Below are 14,175 nucleotides of genomic sequence, written 5' to 3'. Positions count from 1 at the left end.
ATTAAAAGATTAAAACTAAATCATAAAAAAATATTTCTCCTAAAAGTAATCTGCCAACATCTTCGTCGCGAATTACGAAAGGAGTTATGACAGTATAAGTCGTGATGTAGTTGATAAAAATATAATATATAAAGGATACAATCTCCGTTCTTCTGAAATCAGTTTAATTATATTTCGGCCTACCTGGTGATTGAAAGAATATGCTTATATCAAATTTATTTCCAAATATATTTTTAATGCATCTGATTTATTATTGCAACATATTATTTTTTTCCAAACAATGTATTAATTCTTCGTTGATTTATTGAACGAAAAGATTACTTTTATAGTATTGTTTCATCAGTACATCCGACTGTGTAAAAGTTAGAAACCACCTTTCAAAAAGCCCCATAAATCACAAAATCTCATACATATAACTCAATGGCTAACAATCAAAAACCGAAGACTCACAAATCAGAAGCTGACAAGTTCAATTTTCTTGATTTATAAGGAAAATCGATGCGGTGGGTTAACGGTAGGGATATTGGGCCTGGCCTCAGCCCCGGGTCAATTATAGATTATCGGCAATTTCTCCTACTTGAGAAGACCGCGTAGGGAGGCTCTTGATTTTATTCCCGGACTTGTTATCCGATCAATGGCTTGTTTATTTAAGCCACCGATAGCCGCAGGTCCAGGCGCGTCGGCCCCCGGTTTATTTTTAACGCGGGTCTAGGTCTATCGGAATTTGGAAAAATGTTGGAATCTCGCAATTACGAACTTTTAATCTTGACGTCTGAAGGCATGGGATTTTATTTTTAAAACAGGTGAACCCGGATAAGGCCAACTTTCGGTGAAACTAAGGGAAGAGAATCTCTAAAATGTAACATAAAATAGAACCTGTTATAGAGGGTGACTTCACTTCCAAAACTTGCATTCTTCTACTTTACACCGCGTAATTCAAATTTCCAATGTTCAATCAAGTATTATTGATTATTAGTTTGTTTCTATATATTTATTACGCAAAGACTAAAAATTATGACTGAAATTCTAATTATGAATTCTATTACATCTTCAATTCAATACGATGTAAATCTTTTTCTTATAATTCTATATTTCTTATAAGATAATATAAAATATAAATTACTGCAATTTTAATAAAGTCTGTAAAATTATATCATTCAGAAACTTTCTATTAATTAATAATATTAACTTCAATTAATTAGTGTTTAAATATAAATTTTGTTCATTCAGTCATAGAGATCAACTGTGTGTTTATTAATACAAAAACAAAGTCATTTTTAACTATCAATTCCTATTTATTTTAAACTGTTTTTTCTGGAAGAATTAACCAAGACCTACGGTTAATTTTGGTTCCTTTGATTTGGTCAATTTTTTTCATTACGAGGTGGTATCATCACTGGAGCGTTGCTGTTTTGGAAAAAAAGCTAATATGTAAGCCCCCTGGTTTTAATTCAGTACAGCTGAGGTTCGAACACGCGACACTTACAGTGAACCTTTGCGGTCACCGACTCTCAACGTGGGACGAAAGTGAAAAAAATAAAAAAAAATGTTCTTTCAACCATTTGGAAAAACTATTGTTTTTAATTTTTATTGCCCCAAAATTTTTGACACAATATTTTTTGCCAAATTAATTTTTGCCCCAATTTTTCAAATTCCTACTTACACTTTTTGTGTGAAAAAATGTTTTAGAGATATTTTATTCTTCACGTAACTCCTCGAAAAATACACACTCATGTAGCAAGTATGAACCCATAATATTATTGATTTTTATTATTGGGTTTTAATACTATCTCCCTCCAAAGTAACCCTTATTTACCATGATAAATAATACGAGGTTCACTTTCCCGAAAGTACGAAACCAAATATGGCAGAATGCGATTTCAGTCTATCATTCAACCGATAAAAGCGCTCATATGTCCAATCTTTGTTATCATATTAATAGCTCCTTGTAAAAAATTGGGTTCAATTTTAAAATTGCAATACTGAAAAGTTGAGTTTTTGACTTATCCATTTTTGACCTGAAGGATTAGAATTGTTCCATTGATATAACTTTTATTACGTATGTGTGGTGATTAGTGACCGTTAATCGATATTTATTTGAAATCGAGTGCCTCTCGACACGACACGCAAGAATGGCACAATTGCACAGAAGACAAACACTTTGAGCCCTGAAGATGATCTCAATAAAGATCGAAACGTTGGCACGATAAAGAAAATGTTTTTCTGAAACCTACATCACACCAGACCGCATCTCACGATTTCCAAATAAATATTTTGTCAAAGATGAACGTTGCTCCAAATAATCAAGTTAGTCGACCTTTGGATTGTATAAAAATTATTTTTCATTCGGTTAGATGATTAACTTTTGGGTAAAAACAAATTATTTGCACAATTTTTAGTAGTTTCTATTTTTCTTTATTACGACTATTTACGATCATGCATTTAGTTAAAATAATCATTTTCTTAATTTCGCCCATAAAAAGGCTCATTTGGATGATGCTCATTCCTTCGGCATGCCTTAACTTGGAAGGAAATGTTTCAAAGTCTACTTAACCGGACGTGGCTCCGAGAATTGAAACAGAATTGATAAATACTTTAGATCCTGAGGAAAAAATATCGCGAATAGCAATCAACATAAAATGTTTTTACTTACATACTTCCTAATATTTCTTACTTACTTAACAAGGGCACTCTCAACACGACACAGAAAAATGACACATCTACACGGAAAACAAACATTTTAAGCCCTGAAGAAGATCTCAATAAAGATCGAAACGTTGGCATGATAAAGAAAATGTTTTTTTTAAACCTACGTCACACCAGACCGCACCTCACGATATCCATATAATTACTTAACAAAATACAACACGATTTTTTTTTTGTTCTTTTTAAAATTTTAACTGCTTTTATATTTTTTCGTTATAGAGATACAAAATTAAGAAAAATAATACATTTAACTTTGGTCCTTTTGTCTTACAAATTTTGCCTTTCGATTTAAATAAAAATTACATGGAAAATGGTACTACAATAAGTACCTGATGTTGATTATGTACTTTAGGGGATTTTTTTCATTTTCGACCCACTGAATGGCCACCCTCTTTCTTGATTCAATGTAAATATCCCCAAAGCATGAGTAATTGATATTTTCCTTAGATACTTACACCTTTTTAACATTTTTGGCTATGTTACCATCCGGAACGGCCTTATATTATATTGTTCAACCTTCTTTCAAAACAATCGATTAATTAAGATCAAATCACACTAGAAGGACAATTTGCATAATTACAAACCCCGACAATCATGAGTCATGTGTGAATAAATACATTTATTAATAAAGAAACTTTCGATTGGAAATTTTTTACCGTGCGAAGGAAAATTCAATAAATCATAACGGCAGTAATCAGACTAATCAGCCGAGACACAATTGCGTCTTTTATGACGGGAATTCAATTAAATTGATTGATAGCGGTGACAATAAATCCAACCACCATCCTGACATGGTTCAAATAAATGGTGTAAATTTATGCGGTGCAATTGGTACTGGTTTGAAACAATACGGATCGGTTAAGGTCCGCCTAGACTCGCTTAATCACTGGGCGTTTCGGTAGAACTAATCAGATCGAATCATTTTCGAATCTTTATAGTCAATAATAACAAGGAAAATCATGTTAATGTAGAATATTATAAATGGGAAGCGATGTAGGCGGACTAGAGATGATCACGTACGATGAGACTGTGATCAGTTAGGTATTAGCAGTATAAATATACTAAATAAATCTGAATATTATAATTTATAATATAATTAAATATAATCAAACATTTGTACTTACAAATTACATAAGAAAACATATAACTTCTGCTGTTGAACCCTGAACCCTCGTTAAAAAAATATTTATAATCATTAAAACATTGCAATTTTTCTCTGTTATTTCATTATTTTAGAACCAAAAGGTTATTTTTTTACAGCCATAACATTTTACATAAACATACGTTATCGTGAAAAACAACTTTTTACTTTTTTATTGAATTCTTTTGGAACCGAAAGGTAAATTATTTCTAACGATTCCAATTTAACAAAAAAATTAATTGTGATATTTTGAAAAAACAATTTTTACATTTTTTATTGCATTCTTCTAGTACCAAAAGGTAAATTATGTATAACGATTCAAATTTTATTAAAAATTAATTGTGGTATCCGGGAAAACAAATTTTATGTTTATTATTTCATTCTTTTTATAGCCAAAACTAAATTATTTAGTCATTAAAATTTGTAGAAAAAACGAATTATGCCGTCGTACAAACTCTCCTTTTTTCTCTTGTTACTACTGTGACACTCTGTTTGAATAGAAACAACTGACAAATGATTTTTTTTTTTTCAATTTGAAATCAATCATAAGTTTTTATTGTAGAGACCGAGATAAGTGTATAGTGTCAGGGGACAAACGATATAAATGGGTTATGATAGTAGGTTATATTTACATCGCTAGTATGAATCAAGTATGAAAGTGTGAATAAAAAGTTATTGAAGTGCGAGGAGCGGTCAAGAGTGAAGTATATTAGAAAAAAACTTTTTCGTTTTTTTTTCGACGATTCGACCTCTTTTCTGGTCATCTTCAGGGCCTGAGAGCATTAGAAAACCTATACTGATTAGAAAAAATACAATACAGATTTAAATATAAATTTTGAACCAAGTATTTCATATTCACATAAAGTGTGGACTTTTCGTGTCATATTTTGTTTCGTGTGAAATTCTTGTGAAACTTGAATATATCTGTTCTTTTTATATGATTGTGACAGGGTGGAGTATGTATGAATAATATACATTTTAGTTATATACAATTATAAATAAAATAAATGAAATAACTAAATAAATTATCTGTTACATTTAGTTATTTACTCTTACAATAGCTACATCAAGTTAAACATTTTCCACAACAGAGTAAAAGGACCCCCTCCCATCCATAAGTACCTCTTTACATTATTTACAAATGCTTTTGGTGCATGTTCAGTTATTTCCTGTCGTAAAGTGTTAAACAACCTTATTTCCCAATAATTTGATGCGCAAGTAGTCTGCAGTCCTACCTCAGTAAGTTTTAATAAGTTTCCCTTTCTTGTGTGATAATCATGACACTCCTTAACTCTGGTTTGTCAAGATTATTGTATGCAAGGTTTTAAGCACTGAAGAATATAGACACTCGGAACAGTTAATATTTTTAATTCCCTAAAAGCATTTTTATCTGCTTTAACATCTAATTTTTGGTGATAGGCACAGCCATTCTTTGTCTAATAAAAATAATTTTTAGGGAAGCAGAATGTCCCCAAGCCTGGATGGCATAATTAACGTGTGCATGAATGCAGCTAAGTGGTTAACATGACATTCATTGAGACTTGAGAGACTAGAATTCGTAAAAGAAAAAGGCTATACACACATACTTAGTAACACAAGACAAATTCATTATAAGACAACATAGAATTGCGTTTCTTGGCTAAGATTTCATAGTGGGATTTCCAATTCAATTTGTAGACTATGTTTACACCTAATAGATTTTCCAATTTTAAATTGCCTGAATAATCAAATAAATTTCAAAGGCTGAGTGCTGTAATTTGTATGATGTTTGATTTAAACATAGCCCATTTCAGCAACCAATGTTTCAGTACAGTCAAGAGGGAATTATTCTATCTTATAATTAGACCAGTTGATAAGTTTCGACGACCTAATGATCTGGAGTTGGCAAGGCCAACGATATGTAAAGTTTTGAATTGTTCATATAAATCATTTGTGGAAAAAATGTTTCGGAAAAATAAACTCATGCTAGTTTTTAAGTAAACGTAACAAATTTGTAAGTTTTGGGCGTGATTGGTTAAATTATATTGTAAGTTTTGATTTGAAACAAAAATTGTCATGGATATGGCGAAAATTCTCCCTTAAAAGCTGTTTACCGTCTAAAAACGAAAACAATAAAAACTACTAATAAACTTTAAATTTGTAAAAAAACAATTAGGAACTAAGAAAATTTAATAGATTTATCTTTGATTCATATGGTGTGATGAGTAGTTTTTTCCAAAATCATGACGACCTTGCAATTACTTTTTTTACAAAATTTATTATTACAAGCCCGAAATTGATTCTGACGAGTAAACAATCAAAATTACGATTAAAGTCTCTTTTCACATAGAAATAATGTTTGAAACAAAATGAATTCGGATGTATAAACACAGTACAATAATTAATAAGTATTGGCAAATGAACCAGGTAAAATTACAATAACTAGAACTCTGTTCATTAAAGACACTATACCTAAATTTTGAAAAACATTTAACACGTAGTAATAACCAATTTATTTTTTTCGTTTTTACAACACTTTTTCTTGAATTCTTATGTATCTTACTATTTTGATTCATTCCTCTTTTACTATTATTGTTACTGCCTATTGATAAATAATATCTTTAAGTAATGATGTACGACTAGCATTTTTTTTAATCATGACGAAATTAGAATGTTATTATTTACTGCTTATAACGGTAGCTATTATTGATGGTGACGAGTAATCTTTCAACAATATGCCAAAAGTCTGTTTCAACATATTCGTTAAAAAATATACATTATATTTGATAAAGGTTAGATTTTTAATGTTTTTGGTAATTTTAATGTTTTTATAATAATTCATAAACGTTAAACTCAAACCGTCTAAGAAAAGTGAGATCCGTTCGTTTTAAAATTTTTAAGAAATTGCCAGTTAGAAGATATTTGAAGTCCTTGAAGTTTCAGTGTAAAAATATCTGTCTCCATCTCAAAGGACAACGAGGTCGGCGATGTTTTACAATTTGCAGAGTAATTAGTATTATCGTCATTAATTGCCACTATCAACACGTTATCGCGTCACATTCCGCAAAAGTGACGGCACCCATCCGTAAATATATTTGAAAATTATCCAACACCCACCACCTAATTAGGATATTAATCCGTAAGATAACTTCATTTCTCTGGGGCCCTTGACAAGACATGTTGTCTGGATATACTGGATATCTACTCCTGTGTAGCAATTTTAATATTTTCCGAGATCATATCGCGTGCCGGTACAAGATGTAGACCAATATCGTCTTTTTTAGCCGCTGGCGCTCCTCGGCTTATCGCAGTCACGACGATCCGTCGCGGGGATGAAAAAAGATAAGCTGAGCGCATAAGCAGATCCGTTTCCACCTTTGTTTTATTTCTTCATAAGGAAGTAAATTGAAAAATATTCTAATAGCAATTTTCAACACCTGAAACATCTCGGATACCATCTCGATTTTCAGAGACAGAACAAATTTTTTGAAACTGTTCTGGATAATTGCTCCATTAAAAGTGTGAGCCTGTGGCCAATAGCCTAAAGGGAGAATTATTTATAAAAATCGAAAGCTTTTGGCTTCGCTCGTTTCTAACATCTTAATAAAATCTCATAATACTTTCATATTTTCTGAACCACCAAAATATATTAGAAGACGCTGCCATTTCATACGGTAAAAACAAGGGGGTTTTCGTAAGCGTATATAAACTCTTTTTACGTTGTAATATGGTATTTTCAAATCTTGACATTCAAAAACGCAAAAATAATATAAACTTACAATTCCAACATTTTGGTATAAATTGTACAAATGTTTCCAAAATAACCGTTTTATTTGATTATAAATCATTGATTAATAACAATCATTAATTACTGAAAAATAAAAACAAATGTTCCATATCCTTAAATTTTACAAAACCACGCTATAAAAAGTAGTAACGCACTGATAAAAATAATTTATGGTTTTAAAGTAAAAACTATTACAAATATTTATAAACGACAAAAGAAATTGTCATTGAGATTCAATGTTGTATATTTGTTAAGAAGAACATTTATATCTTTACAGTTAATATTATTAATTGTCGTTGACGATTGAATAAATTGTTCCAGCTTAACAACTGTTAACTGCAATTAAAATTAAGATATATGTGGCCATTTATTAGAGTTAAAAGTCTTTAAAATAAACAGTAATGATTTTTTTAAACCAAACCACTTGCTCCAGGCCTAACTAAAATCTAACCAAACTTTAACTCCCCTCTAATATTGCCAACTTCACTTACATATAATTTAAACAAGAAAATTTGTTGAACTTTGAAATTGAACTTGCATTCTACAATTAGGATTAAATAATATTTAAGTTGACGGAAATCGTTAATTGTCTCGATACAATAACTTTCAATTTTGCCTTTCAGTTTTCTTTTAATACAATCTACCCTGGTTATATAAGTGGGGTTTATTTTTTTAAACACAATTTATTGTTCAGTTTAAAAAAAATTTTCGAAAAATTTGACTTTCAAAAAAAGTAAATTATTTTTATCGGTTTAAGTTTTAATCCGACCGCCTGAAAATTACGAAAATACCAGCTAGTTAAATTTTGAACTTAAAATAATTTGAAGCCAACTATAAGAAAAATTCAGATAGAACTTCGGTAAAACTCGAGAGTTTATGAAAAATAGTACAGTATATTTTATTTACATATAATGTAATCATATTTGCTTATATTTTAATTTCATTCGTTGTTACCAACAAGTTAAGATTTGTAAAATGTTTTAGCAGATCGCGATAGTTTCTGTCACGCACATAAACGCATATACGGAAAAAGGAAAACTGTGAGAGAGAGAGGGAGTTAGCGAGAGAGCAGGAGGGAGATGAGAAAGAGAGAATATGAGAGAGGGATAGAAAAAGTATAGACTGATAGAAAGGAAAAAAGAAAAAGCGAGAGGGTGATACGGAGGGAGAGAGATAAAGTGAGTGAAATGGAAAAAGTTATAGATTGATAGAACGAGATAGTGATAGATACATTGATAGATAGATAAATAAACAGACATAGTGTGTGAAATGGAGAGAAAGAAAGATAGATTGTATAAAGAAGCAGAGAAAAAAGTTTTAATTTTTTTAAACAAGTTAATCAGATAAAATTATTTTAATTCTTACTTTACTAAAATACACGCTTTAAGAGTTTTCCATTTTCCAGATATGTTAAGTAGCTCGTTTAGAAACCAAAAACGTCTTTTTTTAAGGTTTACTTAAAACAAACACGTAATGTACTTTGAATACCAATGTTTTAACGTGTTGAGGACAAAGTTTCTAAAATATTTATTTAGAAATCTATCTCTGATTTCTAAATAAATATCGATTAACGGTCACTAATCACCACACGTTTCTAAAATTATTGTTTTATAAATAATGTTAAACAAAATAATATCCTTTAGACAAAGAAAGGAAGTCTTGTGCAAGGATAAAAGTTTACAATTCATTCTTATTTACAGAATCTAATTTTTAGATAAAACACTAGTTATATACGACTGATAATACATTTTTCGCAAAACGTTAAGAATTTTATTTATTTTTTATTCACCTTTTTTTTGTAAGAAGTTCTGAAAAAGAAGTTATAACGACATAAATTCGTATGGAATATTGAAATTGCAAATTAGGCCACTTAGGAATAAGTAAATGCGGCTTTTTGTCACCAAACATGTCTTGAGATAATCCTTCATAAAACTAGACCGCCTCAATAGTTCTTTCTCATTTAAATAGCCTGAAAATGACCTCAACTTTAGCACTTTCCTACCAAAAGAAAGGAAAAACTTGCCTAAAGACCTAAAATGTTTTATTTATTAATTTACCCGACGTAAAATTGAAAACAAAAAACTTAAAATAATTGGATAAAATCTCACGTGCATAAATAAAACGATTCAGACGATCGGTATTTATTTTTTCAACGTTGTGTTAAGTTGTTAAACAGAAAGGCTGAAATTTGTAGCATACGACACCTTTTTAGGTAAGTGTTGAATCATTAATTTACGATTTACAAGGCTAATAAATCGTAACTGATAGATAATTACTGCATCAAAAGAAACGAAAGAAACGCCAAAGGGGACCTATAGTTCTCCAGGAGAGGTCTTTCGAGACCGAGATTAGCGATCAATCACTAGTCACTTTCAAGATAGTTTTGTACGTTCGCCTTTCAACGCCCAATCACTGGCTGAGAAGCATATTTATCATTGGATCAATGTCGGAGAATTGAATAAAAATACCTCCCTAAAATTATTCAAGTGGATGTGTTCTAAAAACAACCTTGTTATTAATAAGTATATATAATTTTTTTTTTTTAATTTCTTATTTGGACTAAATTTATAAGTGTCTTTTTATTTTAAAAAAAAATAAACTTCCCTCAATATGTCGTTAAACGATTCTGATAAAGGTTTTTAAGACAATACATTTCGGCTAATAACTGGCATATTACAGAGTAATTTGAACACCAATGTCGTTAAAATTTTTACAAATTAAAAAATGTTTATTCCTCTGCCTGGTTTTTCTTTCAATTAACAAAATCTAATAAGTACCAAATCTAATTCAACCTTATGGGCAACAAGTTAAAAAATCTACAAATGTTAATTTTCTAAAAACAGTTTAGAAGTTAGAAAAATTGTTTAAATAAGCTTCTTTTTTCCGGTTTAATAATGCTGCTTAATTTAACGTAATGCACGAACGCAAATTATATAATGGGGCCATAGTTTTAAAATAAAATAATTAAATGTTACAAAAAAATTAAATAAAAAGTACGGATCGTAAAATGTAAAAAAATTAACTTGACTTACAACTGCAAATGAAACAGCGTATTAACGTAAATTAAATTCTTAGATCAAATTTTGGCTACCGTATTGATTCATCCAATAGGTATGATGAAATTGGCGAAATTTATTAAAAATTAAAAAAAGGCACAATTATTTTCAAAATTGAACGATAAAAGAGAGGAAAAATAGGGATATTTTCTTGTAAATTCAGTCAATTTTATATAATCGAAATTAGTAATTTTTCTACATTGTCATGTATTTTTATTTAAAATAGTCAACATTTAAAAAAAAATTGATAATTAATTAATAATAAAGCAAAGAGAAAATGAGAGAGAGAGACATTTACTATTAAATCTGAAATGAAAAATGGTAAAGATCTTTGCCCGAAATTGCTTTTTTTTCTTTTTATAATAACTAAATTTGATGGTCTCTGATCATTCTTTAGTTTATACCTAGTTAAATTTTATTAGTGAAAATCCCAAAACACTGCCAAATAGTTTTTCTTCACATACTTTTTTTCATAGAAGTAATATTGAGTAAAAGGGCTACCATCGTTTTACAAAAATTTGCTTTTTACTCGAAGTCAATGTTAGATCAGGTCAAAAAGAAATCAATTTATAGCCATTTTCATGAGCAATGAAATAACAAAGGTAACTAGGACGGTTTTACTACAGCATAATTCAACTTTTTTTTTAATTTAATGGCTATAATTAATTTACGTTATAAAACATAAAATAACAAAAAAAAATGGTTTTTTTTCACGACAGCTTAATTAAGTTTGTTTCATTGCTTCATGTTTCTATAATTCTGAAAGAATGAAATAACAAAATTGTTTTCACGTCAGTATACTTCCGTTTTTGCCAATTTTAACGGTTATAAATGAGTTATGTTTTGGTTTTAAAAGAGTGAAATGCCAAAAGGAAAAAGAAGAATTTTTTCGATGGTTTATTTCAGTTTTTACTAAATTTTAATGCTTATAAATAATATAAGATATTATTTTGTTATCGATCAACTTTGATTCACACTGGATTTGAGAATTTATTATGTGTGGTGGGTATTAATTCAAGGACTACATACCCAATGAATTCTCAAATCCAGAATAAATAATTTACTTTTTGATTCTAAATCAAGAAATAGTTAAGAGAAAAAATGGGTTTTTAAAGTCAGCATAATTCAGTTTTTGCCAAAATTTATTGTTTTTTAATAATTACCGTTTTGGTTCAAAAAGAATGAAAAAACAAAAGCAAACCGTCTTTCAAGATAGGGTAATTTAGTTATTGCCAATTTTAAAGGTGTACAAAATTTACATTTTGGTTCCAAATAAATCCAAATAAAAGGAAAAGAGGTTTTTTTACAATGCCATAATCGAGTTTTCGTCAAATTTTAAAGATTAAAAATAATTTTCGTTTTGTTCTGAAAGAAAAAAAAACAAAAGGAAAACATCTTTCGCGACAGCATCAATCAGTTTTTGCCAATTTTAATGGTTATAAATTAGTTACGTTTTGGTTTTAAAAGATTAAAATGCCAAAGGGAAAAAGAACAATGTTTACAAAAGTATAATTCAGTTTTTACCAAATTTTAATAGTTAGAATTAAATTACATTTTTGTTCTGCAAGAATGAGATACAAAGAGAAAAAGATTTTTTACGATAGCATAATTTAGTTTCATACAATTTTAATGATTATAAATAGTTTACTTTCCTCCTTACATATATTGGTTGAGTAAAATAAGAAAGCAAAGAGTTAATCAATTGATTTTATATCATATAAAACAAAAATTACGTAATTAAAAATTTATATTCTACACTTTGATAAGAGACAAAGAGGAAAAAAAGTGAGAGTGAAATTGTAAAGTGGTCGGTGAAGAAAAACTATAAAATGTCCGTGGTAAAATCATAAAGGTACATTATTTATATAAAACAATTATCTGCACGGTGCATATGCAGTATATTTTTATAAAGAATTGAAAGAAAAATCCAATTTATATGATCCGATGGATTTAGATATTGACGTGAAACTTGAATAGGAAATTTTTGTAACATGAATAAGATTGATTTTTAAAATATCTTCCTGTCCATTTGAAAATGTTGGCAAGTTGTTCGCAGCACATCTCACATTATTCCAAGGTACTTTTTTCAAGTGCACAGAAGTCCTTGTAGCAAAGGCTGTTATAATAACAATAAACGGATCGCAGGAAAGAAGAAATGTGCGCTGTCGGGCTGGATTGCGTAATCACGTCAAGAAACTATTCAGCTTAATGGTTACTAATCTGGCCAATGTTAAACACGACGCCTTCTCGTCAGCTTGAAATGTAAGACCAACCTTCGTGATTTAGAAAACGCCTGTTATTTAGTTTCGGGAATTTTAGTTTGACTTATCCCTTGTGAATAGGCAGTGTATTTGAATATACAAAAAAAGCCCCAAGGACTGAACCACACCTTCTTCTATTTCATAAAGCGCTTCGCCCATTTTTTTGTTCTTAACGAGGATCGATCGAAAATTAGGCGTGGGCCCGTACGAAATGAGTTCGGGATACGGAATCGCATCGATGAAACTCGTAGAAAATTTTTAGACAACTCGTTAAAGGTGAGATTATTTACATCAAAACGGCCCACGATAACCGGTTACTAGATAGGACTGCGTGGGCAAATGCTGTTTTATGTTACAAAGAACACTTATCCGTTGATCGGGTTCAATGTAATTATGTTAGTTAAATGATTTATAGCGGATTCCAGTTAGTAACTCTTAAATTAGACAATTGTGTGTCAACGGCAACGAGTGTCTTATTATGAAATTAAAGCCCGCATCCCTTCGAACCTCATAACAATTTGTATTATTACGATTAGTTTGTTTAATTATACTATCGAGAAGTCATGGGAATATCTTTCCTATTCGGATACGCTGACAATCTTATAAGACTTATATTTTTTACATTAATTTTTTAAAATTATACAAATAAATTTTATTATTTTTTTGCAAATATATATTTTTTGAAGTTTATACAGTTTATTTAATTTTTTAATAGAAAATAAGGACTTACCCTCCGATAGGCAACGGAAGTGAGGGGTTTGCTAAATTTTGCGACCCGCCGGAATACTGCAAACCGAACAGGAGCAGTATAAACCACATTGCGCTACGGCCCTTATTTTATTCACAGTCGGAGGGAAATGTCGTCAGATTGGCATGCCCGAATGTTCGAAATATGTATATGCGATAGAGGAGAGGTTGTCGAACTGGTAGGGCTAGATGTGATATAGATGAGATCTGCTGCAGGACTCCAGAGCCCACCCTACTCTCCTTACCCCACCACGCTACAATCGGTTCATTTACTAAACTCAACCGCGACCAATCGTTTGTCGGCGGATGGTACGTAAATTTAACGTTACGCCAGGCGCTACCTGTGAAAGAAGAAGAATTTGACAAATTGGTGGGGATTATCTCGATGTATACGAGGGTCAGATAAAATAGACAAAAAAATGCAACACTTACTAAAAGAAATGTCTCAAATTATTTAATTTCCTTTTTTTGCCAGAGATTGCCGCAAAAAAACAAATA

At 30.2% G+C, this 14,175-nt stretch overlaps 1 protein-coding gene across 1 annotated transcript in view; it reads right to left on the bottom strand.

The window, feature by feature from the left end:
- The window catches only part of LOC106663834 (fibrillin-2-like), a 91,384-nt gene extending 77,462 nt beyond the window's left edge, over positions 1-13,922 (bottom strand). The window contains exon 1 of the mRNA XM_014388932.2: positions 13,661-13,922. Within this exon, the coding sequence (XP_014244418.1) occupies positions 13,661-13,749 (89 nt within the window). The 5' untranslated portion in view covers positions 13,750-13,922. The remainder of the gene's footprint in view (positions 1-13,660) is intronic.
- Between the last annotated feature and the right edge of the window lie 253 nt (positions 13,923-14,175).

This window comes from Cimex lectularius, unplaced genomic scaffold (genome assembly GCF_000648675.2).
Source record: "Cimex lectularius strain Harlan isolate CLEC.00 unplaced genomic scaffold, Clec_2.1 scaffold7, whole genome shotgun sequence".
NCBI classification, from domain to species: Eukaryota; Metazoa; Arthropoda; class Insecta; order Hemiptera; family Cimicidae; genus Cimex; species Cimex lectularius.
The sequence above is the reverse complement of the archived record's forward strand: the minus strand, read 5'-3'. Positions and strand labels throughout refer to the sequence as shown.